The sequence below is a fragment of the Pieris napi genome, chromosome 9 (assembly GCF_905475465.1).
Source record: "Pieris napi chromosome 9, ilPieNapi1.2, whole genome shotgun sequence".
In the NCBI taxonomy this organism is placed as follows: Eukaryota; Metazoa; Arthropoda; class Insecta; order Lepidoptera; family Pieridae; genus Pieris; species Pieris napi.
The window spans coordinates 3,929,785-3,948,039 of record NC_062242.1 but is presented as its reverse complement, the minus strand read 5'-3'; the positions used below and the strand labels follow the sequence as shown (position 1 = coordinate 3,948,039).

General features: G+C 34.1%; 1 protein-coding gene across 10 annotated transcripts in view; it reads right to left on the bottom strand.

The window, feature by feature from the left end:
• The window catches only part of LOC125052177 (liprin-alpha), an 86,670-nt gene that overhangs the window by 16,346 nt on the left and 52,069 nt on the right, over positions 1-18,255 (bottom strand). For 7 of the 10 annotated variants that reach the window (XM_047652820.1, XM_047652822.1, XM_047652823.1 and 4 more), the window contains exons 2-10: positions 10,680-10,781; positions 6,346-6,510; positions 5,323-5,397; positions 4,578-4,682; positions 3,343-3,414; positions 2,506-2,673; positions 2,111-2,230; positions 1,004-1,129; positions 209-378 (exon numbers count right to left, since the gene is read on the bottom strand). In XM_047652820.1, coding sequence (XP_047508776.1) covers positions 209-378; positions 1,004-1,129; positions 2,111-2,230; positions 2,506-2,673; positions 3,343-3,414; positions 4,578-4,682; positions 5,323-5,397; positions 6,346-6,510; positions 10,680-10,781 — 1,103 coding nt within the window. Of the gene's footprint in view, positions 1-208; positions 379-1,003; positions 1,130-2,110; positions 2,231-2,505; positions 2,674-3,342; positions 3,415-4,577; positions 4,683-5,322; positions 5,398-6,345; positions 6,511-10,679; positions 10,782-16,393; positions 16,627-18,255 lie in introns of those variants that run through there. The other 3 variants (XM_047652828.1, XM_047652829.1, XM_047652824.1) reach the window with 2 other exon arrangements.

The window sequence follows — 18,255 nt, the reverse complement described above, 5'->3', positions numbered from 1 at the left end:
ATTATATGTTTTATATTGATACATACAAAAGTACGCTGGAAAATAATTAACAAAAGACTTTTCTCTTGGCACTTATATGTTGACAGCTCATATCGGACGTTTTTTTTATATATATTTACTCTTCAAAAAATTAGAAAAAGGAAAGCAACATAAAATTAACAGACAAAAATAATCATGACATTTTTGACATTATCTTGCTAATCCTAACCTGTCATTAGACTCCGACAGCAGTTTATCCACCGTCGCAGACAGCCTCGTGTTGTGCTCCTCGTTCATCCTCAGCCGCTGGTTTAGCCTCATCAGCTCCGCATTCTTTTCCTCAACACTCGCCTCAAGCCTCTGTATTCTGTCTTCAGCGGAGCCATGCCTCTCTTGCGCCTGGAAAGATTGAAACGTTTCATATAAAACCCATCTATACCAAGCTACAAAAAGACCGCGAAATTTAGATACGTTTACAACGAACCATTCGTTACATAAAAAATATATTATTATCTAATTATTATTAAAGAATTTTTGTGTTGCCGAATTCACCATACGAATAGTTCTTATAAAGTAATTAATTTTCCTATTAGCAACAGGTATATTTCTTAAATTTGTTCAAATTGTTTCAAGGTCAAACATAATTAAAAACAGTCATTATTTATTAAATTCGTATCTGTTAGTATTAGTAAACATCAATTATGATCGAAGCCCTCACTTAGTTACGAGACTTGATCACTATGACGAAGCGCATGAAGAATGGGAGTGAGTCTAACCTACATTAGTATATAATCTGTTGACCTTGTTATATGGAAATAACTTTTTTTTTATTCTAGATTATTCTAGAATTGTAGAATTAGAATTAAATATAATATATTGATAAGTTGGTTATACAAAATACATATTCAGAGAATAAATCAAGAACTTTAGAAAGAAACAACATCGAAGAAACTTGGCTACTTGGTAGGAATTTACAAATAATCTACGGCATGCTAATCCATACGATCCAAGGTCAACGACCCACCTGGCTGAGAGCTTCCATCCTGGCCTTCAGCTGCTCCTCCATTTCGGGCAGAGAACACATCTGGGCCAGTTTCTGTGTGGACAGCTCCAACTTCTCCTCGATGGCCGCTATCTTCTCTTCTTGAAGCTGAAATGTTGACAAGTCATGGCGGTGGCATGGGCATAGTGGATGTGATGGTTGCGCTAGGCACGACTATAGCTAGCTCACTCGAACGAGTCGCACTATTAGGATATTTAACAAGCACGCAAGCTAAGCCCTAAATAAGAGTATTACAGATTTCTATTAGTGTGTTTTGAATCAACTTTTTCATCAATTCACGTTTATTTATGTGGAGTTAATGAGTGAGCTAGTATTTGTATATAACGTGGCTCATGCATGTGCTGTTAGGATCTAGTTATATTCACTAATTTGTCACTTTACACAATCGGATTACTACTGGACTCTTTAATCGTGAACACAGAAATAGCGCAACAAATTTTCTCCGCTCGCAAGTAGTTATAAAACGCACTTTTTTTTTGACGTGATAACGTCTTTAAAATCGTTTTAGTCGGGTGACATGTTCAGAAACTTGTGTCACACCAAAACCTCACGAGCGCGATCGCAGGTATAACGAGAGAGAGACGGACCGATCTCCCGTCTCATCTCGAGCGCTGCCAGTCATTCCGTGAATGTATGAAGAAAAATGTATATCATAGTCGAATAAGTAAACTTGTCATTTTACACCCGACATTTATCATCAAAAGTGTGAATAAAACGATAGATGTAATTTGAAATTTGAAAAAATTTTTATCTTCATTAATTCCTTACTTCCCAAAAACTTATATCACCAATAAGACGTTATCACGTAAACATCTCGATCGTAAACCTACTTTACAAACAACCAATATTTTTTTCAGAAATTGTTGCATATATAATTTCTTTATTAAATTTTCTTTGTACACAGAAATCCGTGAAATGAATGTCTGAACTATCGAAGTTGCCATAATTTTAAATTTTTGCTTGTACACTATAGAAAAAATCCTGCGCAATACTGACTTTTGAAATGCTGTTGCTATAACCTCACAGATGTTAGTGCACAATCGTCTATCAGCTCCGCAAACAGCTTACCTTAAGCTGGGCTTGCTTGTGTTGTAATTCCTGTTCCAACTTCTCATTCAGGTCGTGGAGTGACGTAGACTCGCGCTGTGCATTGAGGTACCTTTTTTCTAGGGTAGCTATTCTTTCTTCCTGTAATTTTTATGTTTTTTTATTTAAAAATAAACTTATTCCTTTAGGATGTCTAGTTAAAGTAACCTTCTCGACACAGTAAGCTAGTTAAGATTTAAAAAAAATACACTTACTCAACAAATATATTTATTATAGGTATTATATTAATATGAAGCATCCATAATTTGCATCTGCTATTGAAAAAAAATTGACGATGTTCAGATTAATAAACTGTATGTAGAATGGTCTTAAAATTAATCATAATTATTATATTTTCTAAATTGTATAGAATATACCTGGTCCTCTTTCTGAGCGACATTTTCTCTTAGATCCCGCTGTAGTTTTAAGCACTCATCTTGTTTCTTCGCCAACTCCTTTTCTCCTTTTGTTAACTTCTCTTCTAGGTCGGTCATTTTGTTGTTTAACTCTGCCACTCTTCTCTGCCATGAACTTAACTCAGCCGACTATAACACATTCAATTATTAAAAACTAAAGCTTTTTATATAATATAAAAGCACCGATTCTTATAATATATGTAGGCTCAAACTAAAAACGAAAGCAATTACGTCATTTTCAGAAAATAACATTTTGAAGCATACTATATTTATCTGTCATACTATATAAATTATATTAAGAAAATATCTTAATTTCAATATTTAATTTTAAATAATACTCTATATACATAAAATACATCCTATAAAATTCTAACGATGGTTTCAGGAACATGCTTTATACAGGGTGAGCGAATATTAGTGAGCTAGTTATGTTCAATGGTGACTCTAATACCTACATTTTATGTGTTATGATTATCATGACTTATGTTTACCAGCAAAGTCACCATGGTAGTATTAATGTGCCTGTGTATATGTATAGTTATATATATGTTAAAATAATCTCATTGATTAAACTTTAGTTAATATTAGATTAAACCAAGAGCCAACTTCAATAAATATGGATCTAAGTTTTTTATAGATCTTTAGCCTCTATATTAAGAAAATTGCTGAATATGGGACATTACTCAATCGTTCTATAGGTTTAGATATACAATGATATAATTTAAGGATGAAATTAGTAGTAAATGTTAGGGCGTGTGCAGATATGCGGTTATGAGTAGAGTAAGGCCTGGTGCTGACCTGTTTAGCGATCGTGTTTTGTAGCTCAGTTAGTTTCTTGCCAGTCTCCGGCTCACCGTTAACACTACTTTCCTGTGCCAACCACCAAAATAAAAATATTTACTATTTATAAACATAATTATTACCATCTAAAAGACATTTTCTTATATTTACTACAAATGTTTCCGTTTCAAATTATAAAACTGTTCCAACGTTTGATTTACAGATAGGACTGTGGTCTGTGTGTGTTAGCGCCACCTATTCAAATATATGCAGCGCATGTGCGATACATGAGCCAGTGACACAAAAACGATGGTTGTATTTGGTTTGTTTATGATTGGTCAAACGGAACGAAGGAACATGTGTCGTGGGTCTGTGATTGGACCAATAAAAATCAAACGAATTCCGTAATCATTTTTGTTTCACCATTCTAAGCCCATGGAACAGGTTTATGATTTTCAACCTATATAACTTAAAAGGGGTTTTAGCTAGGAGTTGTATGTCTGATCCTCCCGTAAATAATTGACACAAACCAACACAAATACTTTAAACTGGCATAAAGTTAAAACTAATAAAAAAAAAACCAACACCAATTGTCTAGTCTCTAATTGTAATCTATGCTACTTTACCGGTCTACACCGCATTAAATACGCCTTTTAATTAATAAATCGTTTACACATTAAAATAGTAAAAGAAAAAACTGTGACGTCAATCACGTTTGTAGTATGTATTGTAAGGATTATAGCCGATAAACTTTTCTTTATCGTTAAGATTTTTATTCGTACCTTATAAAATTATTTTTATAAATCTTTATATGATTACGAAACAGATAAACAAATCTGAGGCTATGGCTCGTATTCTAAAACGACACTCAAACTTAAATCTTCTATTTAGATCTGTCAAAACATTTTTACTTTTTGAACTTTGTCATATTTGACAGTACTCAAGTGGAGATTGACTTGTTAAGTCTATTTAATAAGCACCGAAAATTGAAACAATCTAGTGGTGTATTTATAACCGATTTCTAAAAAAGAACCTTATCAGTCTCACTCGTATGTGATATTGTAGGGATTGAATAATGCGTATACACGTGTGGTAAATCGTAAAAATAAAGTGTCTATATGTTGTATGTTTGTTCCCAAATTTCTCTCCCCACCAACCCACATCTTTGATAGGTATTAAATAATTCTAAGTTACTTTAATTTCAAATTAACAATTATTTGCCTGTAACCTGCAATCATGTGAACCATTAATACCTTAGTCTGTGTCGGTTCGCCGTTCTGTTCTGGCGATCCAGTCGAGACGGTGCCGTTCTCTTTGGGTTTGTCGTCCTGGCCGGACGATGATTTGTACTGTTGCAGCTGTAACATTAAGACAATTTCAAATAAAACTTTGAATTCAGATAAAAAAGACGTTTTTCATAGAAATATCGTTAAATCTACACTATGAGGCGTTACATCAATTAAATAGGTCAACAATAGAAACTATAATAGAGGTTTTCTGTTTCTTGACTTATTACTTTTTGCAATAACAGACCCAAAGCAGACGAGCAGGCACTTTGAATAAAGTGATAACCGCCACCCATGGAAACCTACAACACGGGGGACTAGCGGGTGTGTTTCCGACCTTTCAAGGAATGGTACTCTTGACTTGAAGGCCCCTAAGTCATATCGGTTTGAAAATTCCCTTTACTGGCAGCTGGTTCCACAAAGAGTTGGTGCGCGGCAGCAAGTGCCTTAAAAAAGCGCTGTTGTGGAAGGCCAGGCGTCGAGATGGAGAGGATGGAATAAAAATTACATCATTATATTAAATGGTCAGTCAAGATCTTAGTAAAAACGATTTTTGTAACCGTTGCGTAACCATTGTCCATAATGGGTCGCTCAGACTTGCACAAAAGACAGAGACACCCTTTCTTCCAAATTTACAAAAATCGCCCCGCATATCATATAACTCTATTATTTGTTTGCGTTAATTTAATAAACATTAGAATTCAACACTCACTTCTTCTTTGGTTAAAGCCAATTCTTCTTCCAGCGCTGTATTTCTCTCCAACGCCACACGTAATCGCTCTCGAACCTGAAAATAAATATAGTAGATATAAATTTGTTGCTTGCCAAATATGAGTTTGTATAGGTAGAGTCACAGTATTAAAGAATATATTAATTAAACCTAAATTCGCTATGTATTATATAATAACACAGAGAATATTAAATTCCAATAGTTTCTAATAGTGTTAGTATTAAATTCTTGGAATATTGCAAGCGTCTGACTTGTGTTGGTTCAGTGCAATAAGATAACGTTATACGACTTTACGCATAGGACCTGCACGGTCAAAACTTTATTATATTTAAATATTGTAATATGATTCTACGTTAACCTTACGGTACATACTTAGCGAATTTCTTATAAATAGTAATAATAAAGAAAAAACCAAATTTTGTAATTACAACATTTAAGATGTTGAATTGAAATGTCGAAGAATTTTTATGTACTGCAAACATTCAGTATTGCATTTACTACTTAGTGTCTAGATATGAATAAATGAGATAGAGCAGTGCGACTCTTATCCCTGAGGTCGTAGGTTCGATCCCCGGCTGTGCACCAATAGACTTTCTTTCTATGTGCGCATTTAACATTCGCTGGAACGGCGAAGGAAAACATCGTTAGGAAACCGACATGTCTTAGACCCAAAAAGTCGACGGCGTGTGTCAGACACTGGCGGCTGATCACCTATTTGCCTATTAGATTTAAAATAGACCATGAAACAGAATTAGAAATCTGAGGCTCAGACCTAAAGAGGTTGTAGCGCCACTGATTTATTCTTATTTTTTATCGATATGAATACTCTAGTAAAAGATTACTAGGCTTATGGTTCTGCCTTTATTTACAAAACTGCGTTAAGATACCGGCCAATGAAGCGTTGGGTCTATAGTTTGAAGATACGACGCACATATAGTTTGAAGGTAACAATTGAGTGGCGAATGAAATTATTATACATGATCATCAACCAATGTTCTAGCTCACCTTCTCGTCGAGCGCCTTGTGATGTTCGAAGAGACTCTTGAGCGCTTTCAGTACCTCCACTTCGGAAGAAACGCCCGACTGCGCAGCCGCCTGCCGTTTTACCACGGTCATGCGCAGCGAGCGCTCGTGCCGCGACACAAGACATTCTAGGTGCTCTAGTAGAAGCTGGAAGATAAATTCAATAAGAAAAATCGAAAGCACATATTTACATTACCTAAATAGGTTTATTTGGTATAGAAAAATATCACAGAATTTAGACTGTGGAAAGAGAACGGGCGACTTATGCGAACTAACAATTCTTTTTTTCATAATAAGTATCGAGATGATTTCTGTCGAATTAAACAAAAAAAAAGTAATATAACACAGCTTCGACCTCACATCCCAAGACCATTTGTTTTCCGCACAGACTCATTATCATAGCATATCATAGCACCGACTATAATTTTTGTCTTTATCACGTATCAATTTTCTAACATTAACGCGAGAAATCAAGCTTTAACTATTAAAACGTTTAATGTTCTGAAAAAAAAAAACATCGAAAGAAAGAAAGAATAAAAATTGATTACATAATTATAATGCATATAAAAAGGATGAATAGTTTAAAGAGAAGAAAAACCCCCACACTAGGAATACTTGTATCGTGGGCTGCAAGTCTCTTCCATTTGACATATTAATGATTTTAGATAGTTACTTGACGTTAAAAAATCTACATAACATTTACTATAATTTAACTAGTGTTGCAGAAGAAGAATATGTTCTTAAGATTGTTAAGGAATGTATAAAGTTGAGTAAAGATGAAAGGGGCCTCTGAGAGCGAAGCGTTGGGTGAAGAAACTAAGGTTTTTGGGTACGATGTGGTGTGGTCGGTTTTATGTTGTCAAAACAGTCGCCATATTGCCGAATTCTGTATACAATCCCTAAAGGAAATAATTACTATAAAACAGTATTCTGTATTAATACTAACAAACAAGAACTTAACAAATTAATTTAACAAAAGCGAAATATTACTAAGGAAACACAAAATGGCTTGCGAAAATGATTAAACAGTACTAGTTTCGTTGTCCATTTATATTTTAGTAGAAATAATCTATTAAAATCTCTTTATTTGTAAAGTATCTGAGGCACTTTTGAGCCTTAAAGGGATTAAGCTTAATTAACGATGTTCCAGATTAATTTTCATTTAGTTTTAATTAATAGCGCGAGTCCTGAACTCCTAAACGTTTAAAACCTGACATAAGTACTGAAAGCGTACGTTTTTAAAAACCTATATTAATGTAATGGAAAGTTTAAGAATAATAGTTTGGCCTATGAATTAGGATTTTGGTTGTAGTTTTTATAGAGTAGTGTTGGCCTAGTGGCTTCAGCGTGCGTGTCTTATCACTGAGGACGTAGGTTCGTTCCCTGGCTGTGCACCAATGGACTTTCTATCTATGTGCGCATTTAACATTATCTCGCACCGTGAAGGAAAAAATCGTTAGATAACCGGTTGCCTTAGATCCAAAAAGTCGACAGCGTGTGCGACTGGAGGCTGATCACCTACTTTCCTATTAGATTGACAAATGAGCATTAAACAGATACAGAAACCTGGGGCCCAGACCTAAAACGGTTGTAGCGCCACTGATTTAGTTTTTTGTTGTTTTTGAGCTAGAAACGCAAATGCGTTTAGCTGAAGGTCATAACTCCGAATTTCGGAAAAGCAAATGCAAAAATGTATTAATAACCTGCGTGGTTAAGTTACGTAACCAGAAGTCATGGACTACTCTTTTTTTATCAATTCTGTGATGAAAGTTTTAAAAATATCGTATCACAGTCAATCGAGATTTTACCTACTACGTAGCTGACTTGGCTGTTAAATAATGAAGCCGCTACTGCTTTATGCATGGCAAGACTTTCATATAGAAAACGGCCGTGTAAGACATTGGACGTAGAGTCTAGACGAGTGAACTAAATAATGCAAGCATTTGAATATTTATAAGAAGCTAACAATTGCCTGCACACACTGAGTCACAATGAAGGGTAAACAGAAACGGCGAAGCATTCCGGCTGAACGGCATCGTTGGTAGTTCGGCACAATATGTATCATTTAATTAAAATTTTGCGACCCAAAGACGACACGGTCACTTTAAAATTGGACAAAGCTTTACCATATTTAGCTTATTAATTGATTTATTTATTCATACTTTATTGCACAAAAACAATTTACAAAATATAAAACTAAAAACAATACACAGAACTGGCGGCCTTATCGCTAATAAGATATGTAGGCAACCCTAGTCATAAGGACATTACATTACCATCAAATTTTCTTATGTAAAATTATTTTTAGATTTCCCCAATTAGAAGGTCTAAGGTTGCTGTCAAATATGTTAATAATCATACAGAAAACAAATATTTGACAGAATACGGGCCTAGATATATGATGGTGTCCAATTTGTGTCTAATTTTGGGCAAATTAAAATATAAGATTTTTTTTGCTATTAGTAATTATTTACTTTTATATTTTACAAGATAAAATCGTATAGTTATCTGCAATTGGAATTTATAATGGTGATTCACTACCAAGCACAGTATAACCCCCAAAAACCAAATCATTCTTACTAATTGTTAATACAATTTAACTGAAACACTATCTATATAAAGCTGTGTTAGGTTTAGCGTGCGATTCTCATCTCTGAGGTCGTAGGTTTGACCCGCGGCTGTTCACCAAGGACATGCTGCCTATGTGCGCATCTAACACTCGCTCGTACGGTGACGAATAACATCGTGAGGAAATCGGCATGTCTCAAATTAAAAAATCGATGACATGTGTTAAAGCCTTCTGGCTTTTCATCTACTTGTCTATGAAATAAAAAATGATCAAAGAAACGGATGCAATCTGAGGCCAAAACCCATTTAGTGTTGTAGCGCCATTATTATTACTATCTGCATAATGAATAAGTATTTTAGTTAAAGCAGTGTTAGTAAAATATATTATTTTGTATAAAATTTAACATACAAAAATATATCCGTTGAAACAAACGTTCTCGTTCGCGATGAATGGATGTTTGTTCCATATAAAAATAATGTAGCTTTATCAATGGAGGTAGGTCTTATCGTTCATGATCATTAAAAATATATTAGTACAAACTCTCACACTGCCATCTACATCGGTATAGACTTGTAGGCTGAAGCCACTAGGACGACACAGCTTTATACAAATAGTGTTTTGGTTAAATTTTATTAATAACTAGCTGACCTGGCAAACGCTGTTATGCCATGTATATTATTTCTAGGAAACATTTTTTAGTTAAATAAAAATATCTATAAATAATTTTAAAAAATCTAAAAAAATTTAGTGGTTACCCTTAACATTTAGGGGGATGTAAAATAGATGTTGTCCGATTCTCAGACTTACTAATATGCATAATAAATTTCATAAAAATCAGTCGAGCCGTTTCGGAGGAGTATGGGAAGGAACATTGTGACACGAGAATTTTAATATTAGATTAGTAAGACTAATTTAGCTTTAATAAGGAGGTTATACTATGTCTCGGTGCTTGATTATCAATCACAATTTTACATTGCAGTTGCAGATATTCGACACCTTTTTCTTTAATACGGCATTGTTGGAAGTACCTAGGCGGGTTTAGGCACTGCTCACCTAACTAGCTGTGATTGTGGTGAACGAGCCCCATACCCCTGCTACTTTCGGAAGTACGCATACATTTCCAACTCGGATATATAGAAAATGTAATTCTTAATAATTATCATCAAGTCGGAGCCTAATCATTTTGGGGACCTAGACCCTTCTCTATCTCTCTTTGACAGTCTATATGACATGACAGTGATGCCTATTTCAGAACAGTATACACTACGGTAATTACAATTTCACTTAGAAGTATGTCGTGACATCCAATTTAGTCGAGAATTAGGGATTATTCAGTGAAATAGTGATCTAAATTGTCGTTAATCATTACAAGTTGGATTGGAATTTACGCGTATCAGCGGTTTTATGGGAGACCTGGCTCTAAACTTACCTTGCAAAGTGCAAAGCTGAGAAAACTTATTTTGCTGTAGGAGTTTTAATATAAATGTAATCATTAGTGATTACGGTTTGTTGAGTTTATAATTAATTAATTAATATTTCATTTTACTTGCTCTTTGTGAAAATTAGGTACGATAGCAGAACGTATAAGGATTCTATTGTAATTCTTATTTCACTGTTTCTAACAATTATATAAAGAAACGGCGTTCAATACAATGTTGTCTTAGCTTTTAACTTTGGGTTTTGACATATTGCATTCGCCTTTTTAATATGCTTAGCCTACTAGCTTGTATTAGATGTTTGAACTAACCCTGGTGTTGTTTCTTTCCGCCTTGAGCTCGGATATCTCCTCTTCTCTCTCTAGAAGCTGTTCTCGAGCTTGATTCAACTCCTTTGTAAGCGTCGCAAATTCCTGTGAACAAACATCAAATTACAAAACGATTCATTCTGTTAGATTTATCTTAGCTTAATTACAATTAGTTCGGTAGGGGATAGAGGGACAAAGATGATAATGTTATCTTGTAAATAAAGCGTTTCCTTGAAGCCCGCTCGGCATTCTACGTCAAAGCGTCAAATTAGCGCCTCCGGCCTGGAAGTGAGCTTGCACATATACCACGGTGCACGTTTTAGCGAACGCGATTCAATGAATGAAACCTGAATTTAGAACTTATTATACTTACTATAAGCGTAGATTAGGACTAGAGTGAGGAGTAAAAACTTCTTTTAATACTATGAAATAATATAATTTTTCATCATCGTCATTAGTTTAATTATTGAAAAGTTTATTAATTAATATATATAACTTTACTTATTATAAACAGAAAATACAGTAATTGTTGTGCCACAAAAAAGACTTCGTAAACAATTTCAGTTCAACTAAAATACAGGTAACAATGTATACTTATGAACGTCAAAAAAAAAAAAAAAATATATATGAAATGCTTCAAATTTTACATTTACTGCCAGTTCTCAAATCAAGGGCGTAGAACGGAAGAGAAGAACTGGCAATAAACTCTCCGCCTCTCTTTTTAATCGCTAAGTTTTGTTTTACACAACGTTTGTAAGGGAGCTGCAACCATTCCACCATGTTCATCATGACATCTTAAGTAATAAATAATAATAAAATAACTTAAAAACAAAGATTTGTCCTCTATCAGCAGGATGCATGGTGAAATAGGAGCACGCACTTACATTCTCGTGGGACAACACGCATACTTTTATTGATGAGCCCATTTAATAATAGAAAGACAAAATTAAAGGTGACAACGAGCTTTAAATAATCGCTCACGCTGATCTTGTACCGTACACCTCAGACGAGACGCGGTTACGCAGTCAGCTAACTCAAGAGCTCTCACTTTGATCTGTTTAACATAAACCCACACACAGTTTACACCACTTCCCCATGTTGATTTATAGCAATGTCACAATGGAACAGCCTTGCTATTTATAGTCGATTCTGTATCGAATCAGTTAGGTATTTATAAGATCTGCAAGAAGTCTAGTGTGTTTTGTTATCGACGTCCGCGATCGGCCATAGAAGAGAAAGAGTAGGAAACATGCTCAACCTAGGAATACACGTGGGCATCCTGTGCCTCTCTGTCAACTTAAAAATTTCATATTTTACGTTTCCAAACTATAATTATAATATGTACTGATTAAATTTTTAACGACTCATTGGTCTAGTGTTTAGTACACCTGACTGCGAAACCATGGGTCCCGGGTTCGATCCCCGGCTGAGACGAACATCGATGTGATGAGCATTTGGTGTTGTGCTTAGGTCTTGGGTGTTTAAATATGTTATATTTATATGTTTATCTATCTATAATATGTATCTATATCCGTTGCCTAGTACCCATAACACAAGCTTCACCAGCTTAGCATGGGACTAGGTCAATTGGTGTGAATTGTCTTTAAAAAAAAAAATTTAATTTGTTTGACTATAAAAACGTAGTATATTATGACTATAGTAGTCTAATACAATTCTGATGTCCTTAATTTGTTGTTATTATATAAGTAGGATTGATTAAAAGTTGGTAATAAATTCCAGTCTGTCTTCTGCAGTTAAAAAAGGTAATGCATTTTCCGTGTTTACTAAAGCTTGTAAATAAAACAATCGTTTCTTAAAAGAAAATCAATAAATTGTCTAGTCGAATCCTTAAGAAATTGATGCTCCTGCTTGAAGCTATCTGTTAACATAGAACGTAGAAATATCGAGATCCTTGAATTATTTTTTAATGTACAACAGAGTGGGGGCAGCCAATTCTCTTATAAGTTTAGAATGAGGATGAACTATATTACAAAGAGTCGCTAATACGGAATATATTCAGTCGAATGGGTAAGTTTGGCGGACGGTGAGGCACTTGCTTCTAACTTCGCTACGTGCTCAGAAACCAGATGTTTTTAGCAGATATTGTGAGATCTGGGGTGTCGAGGTAACTTCAGATCGATAATACTTAATATAATCACGATATAATTTTATACATTTTCACAATAATTATTTTGTGCTAGATCTTGGTGTTTTTTATTGTGGTTGTGGTGCCTCTCCTCATTTTCATAAAAGAAGGCCGCACTATATTCATATGTGGATGATCGAACCTAAGGTTCATTCTGTGCGTTTCAACCACGGATGTATTTGCGGTCCGTATTCACTAAAACATTGCGATTGAAAACCCCTTAATATTAAAAGTAGACTTGGCCAGCCGCATATAAAAAACAATTAAACAAAAACAAAAGAAACCAGTCAAGAAGCTCAAAAAAGGAAAGAATCTTGTTTTGTTTCCAAAATTTATAGACGCAAACATAAAAATATCCTAGCCGCAACGCATTGTGAATTATAGACTTCGTGGGAGGCTGATTTGGTAACTAATAATAAATAGTAATGCTATAATAATTTCCTATACTATATATTCGATGCAATATCAATTGAGACTGGTTGACGAGCTATAGGGGGCATACGCGCCTTTGCCCCCGCTGAGGTTCCTAATAACATTTTTATAAGCCTACAGATCTGTCGCCCCACCGACGAGTGTGTTTTTGAATTCGCATATTTGAAATCGGATCTAGTAGAACAAAAATTTCACGCTTCTCGATTAACGATGCGATGGTACTAAGTTAGTTATTGTTAACTCTTTTTAAACCGATTTAAAAAACCACTCCTTCGATAATTTATTTATAATATATAACAATATCAACATAGTTTATGTGGTTAATAGATTTCTTATTATCAACGATGATCAGCATTTTACTATGATACTCATATACTATGATATGATAGAAACTGCATTCGGACGTAACCAATCGATACAGTTTCAGTAATTAAAATTAATCGAATGAAACTTGAGCGCTCTGTAGATTGAATAATTACGCCCGATACAATGTGCCATTGGCACAGTGCGGTCGTGTTGAGAACAATTTGCTCCTTGTTGACGTTACTCACTGAACGATACTGTGCCAAGTTTATTGACCTTTCTGGGAATAAATTACACGGTATTTTCATTCAATAATTACATTGTCTTTCTAAATGATTCAATTATAGATAGCGTTATACAGTATTGTCTTTGATTGACATAACTTTTACACATTTAAAGAAAAAACATTTTGACTGGATTGAAGTTATGTATTATTATAAATTTACAACTATTTAACATAATTTTAAATTTATCCGACGTTTCGCGTGCTTTACAGCGTGCGTGATCACGGTGACTGAAGACAAAAGGTGTTGGATGTCAAAAAGTATCACAGCTGTAGAGAAAGTTGCATTATCTGTATTTATTTCCCCGGAGTTGGTATCGACTAAAAGATGGAGGGTTTTGGCAAAAATGGCTCACGGTGTCCTCTATTTTCGCGGGTTGTTTTTCTTGAGATTTTAATTTATAATAGTAGTAATAGTTGTAAATTTATAATAATACATAACTTCAATCCGGTCAAAAAGTATTTTCTTTAAGCGTTATACAGCTAAAATTATATCGCTAAATGATAAAATATTTTACGAAACAGCTTCTTTACAGTATGCTACATGTAAATAAATGAAAAAATATAAATAATCTGTGTCCCGAGGATAAGATAAAGAAAAAACGAAATTAACTTTAAAATTAGGCTTAATTTTCGGCGATACTCCACTGCAGAAGCTTACTCTGAGTAGATTTATAAAATGTGGTAAAGATTGATAGCTTAGTTAACAGGGAATACAATAATGATATCTATTAAAAACTAAATATCATAATAAATTCCTTTCCAAATTATACGGTATATTATTAATATACCATTTTACGAAGCCAATACATTTTTAATAGGCATGTCAGGAAGGCATAGGATTTAGGCTGTCGTCCACTTTAGATACAGAAGTGATCACTAATGACCTCCGGTAATCCAATCCACGAACCCCAGAGTAACGATCTTTCATCTGTATTTGGAGATTAATAATTAGGAATCTAAATACCGGTACAAGGCAGCTCGAATAATTAGCTGATTAAAAGGATCATAATATGATTGTGAAAGAAAAAGTGAAGCTTCTGATAGGAGCTATGCTGAAATTTAAATATTCACTACTTGGTAAGTATATTGTATAATAACACTTATTTCCAAGACACAAATATTCTTCGTGTCCACTATTTCGACTTAGTATAAAATATTTAAGATAGAGTAAGTTCAGTAACATTTTAGTGCAAAGGAAGATTCAAGAAATTCCCATAAAACTAAAAGGTACATACGCAAGCTTATGTTTCAAGGATGTCACGAAAAACAAAATTTTGAGAACGTTATACAAACTTTTTCATTGTGACTCATATCCCTCTCCCTTAATAGGATAGTGGGTAGTAAAATATAACGACTGCCCATGGGAGTTGAGCCTCGACGTCAGTGGCCTACGTATTAATAACTTACGTAGCCTTGGAGGCTCACAGGATGGAGGACAATTTCGAGGTTAGTAATTAATCTTGTCATGTCAAAGACTTCTTATGTTTAAGTTTCAAGAAGTCCAACGCATTTATTTTCATTTAAAAATAGTGGTGTAGTTTTAAGAATATTTTATTTTCAATACGAAATGTGACACAACAATTTTAATACATATGATATTATTTTATGCAAAATACTAAATACCACTGTCAAAAAATTCTGTAAACCTTTATAAAGACTAAGCTTAATTATTATGGACTAAAAATGAAAAAAATCTCCGTAGCTCCAACAGATTATATAAAGCGCGATATTTTAATACGTCACCAGTAGTGGGAGAGTGCAGTCGTAATTACACACTCTGCGCAATTACAGGGACCGCTAGCGACTACGGATAACGCACTTTTACATACAAAGCTTTTATTTGCATAGAAACAGTAAAGATATTTTGTAATCAGACCCTAGTCAGCTCTTAGCTAGGTTAAAAAGCCTTCGTGAATCTGTTTTTATCTCTCGATGTTTTGCCTTTAGGCTTGGGCTTCTTTTGATAAATTATTTATATTATTTCATTATTTTTTATTTATATTATATCCAGTTGCTTGTGATTACCAAACTCTAAATTTAATTTATATTTAATTCAATTTTATTATCCTTGTTAGTCGACACAAGTATTTATCGAAATAAAAATAAACTTATAAAAGTGATAATATTTGTTCGTGAGTTGGAATAAAATCTTTGCAATTCCGGGACCAACTATTATTGTTTTAATTCAATATCGCAAACAGTTCACGACGTCTTATTGAAAGAAAATAGACAAGCACATATCATGAAGAATTTTTCGAGTTTATGATAAAATACTTCTATATTATATGATTGTTGTGTTTGAAAAATTTATTAGTTCGGTAAGGTAAGGTAACTTAAAATAACTTAATATCATCTTGAAATCACATTATCTCTGCTTAAAGACGTACAAAGTATTTATTCTTGAGTTAAGATCATAATTTACATAAAAATAATATTAAATACATTTATTAAAAGGTGTGATAGTAATTACATGATAAAAAATAAAAATTCTTACTAAATGTTATACAAATAACTTACCAAGTTAATTAATGGGCATTATCTTATAGTTACCTGCAGCAGGGCAGTGTGTAGCCGACAGGTACAAATTGCACCATTCTTGCGCGAGCACGGGGCGCCGAGCAGTGCGCACGCGCCGCCGCGCAACATCGCAAGTGATCATCCCTTAACGTCACTTCACGCTATCGCATATCAACTTCGATTTTTTGATTGCATGTTCATTTTAACAGTTCTTTTAGGAGATTAACAATAGGCAGTGATATTATCGTAGTGTGAAAATTAATAGACTTTGACTTTATATAACAGTTAACTAACGAATCAGCATCACAAAACTAGAACATCCTATTAAAGTAATTTTTTTTTTTTTTAAAGACAATTCACACCAATTGACCTAGTCCCATGCTAAGCTGGTGAAGCTTGTGTTATGGGTACTAGGCAACGGAAATACATACATATTATAGATAGATATACATATAAATACATATTTAAACACCCAAGACCTAAGAACAACACCAAATGCTCATCACATCGATGTTCGCCTCAGCCGGGGATCGAACCCGGGACCCATAGATTCGCAGTCAGGGGTACTAACCACTAGACCAATGAGTCGTCAATATTGAAATTGATATTACCGAAAAAAAGCAGGGCAATTTGGAAACCATGATACAGTTTTCTGTCAAAATTCCACTCACTCCTGTTACATGAACTTTATCCCGCCTGTCATGTTTTTGTCAGAGTAATGGTATTGTTTACAACAGACTGACACAATAGAGCTTTAATTAATAAAATTTAACATTATATGTATTTTTTGATAATTATTCTACAGTAGTCTTTTGTATAGCCTTTTGTCCTAGTTCTTTAATTTTATAAACAAACACAATATTCTAAGATAGCGTGTTTATAATATTCTTGCTTACAATTTAGTTTAATGAGATGCAAATGAAACAAATAAACCTTAGTAATCTTTTCATTGCGCAATGATTAGATACATTTTCTTTACAATGAACATATTTATACACCAACAATGGGTTCACCGTTTCCATTCATGTGGTCAACACATGCTCGGAGTTAATTAAGTGTAAAATGGTGTATTAAAACAAAAGCATGGCGACAAAAGAGTAGATTGAAATTGCTGTTGTTGTAGTTCAGGACTTCATTATTCAACGTCCGACACCGCAGACTTGATCCAAAAAGTTTGCTCCTTTTTGCAGACATTTGACGAGTCTGAATAAAAACAGGAATTCGGGGTACTGTCTCCTGCTTATGCATTTATAACGAATGGGGACGAGAGATTTCAGGTACCTTTAGTAAGTATTTTTTTTACATTTACAGCATTGAAACAAAAAAGGGACATGTTAATAGTAAGAGCTACATCTCCGCCTAGCAGTACGATGCGATAAGGATCGTTTCAAAATCCCACTGAAAGAGATATGACACGAAGCAGATGTATCCCTAGAGATATACCCTCTGTTTCCAACCCACTCAGATTTAAACACACGATAATAAATCCAAGGCTGCAAGTAAAATATTGCCGATCAATGAATGAACGAAACCTAATAACCCATTTAATGCTTGGGTCTTACGAAGTTTTAAAAAGGGATTTTTAATAAGAACATTCCGGCGCAACCTTATTAAATACTTAAGATGTTAGGAGATGTTTGTCTGAGACATGTACACATAGATAGTTATTATGAATCAAGTTGAATCTAGAAAAACTGCATTCACGCTGTGATGTTAGGAATCTAAATATGGAGTTGGGCACTCTGGATATTAACGATTAACAGGACCAAAAAAACTCATCTAAAACTGAATCGCTTCAAGAAGTTTAGAAAAAAATGTCATACAAATAATGTATTGCTTCTTTACGTTACAACGCTATTTTTGGTTTATATTAAGTTTATGAATATGATAATGTA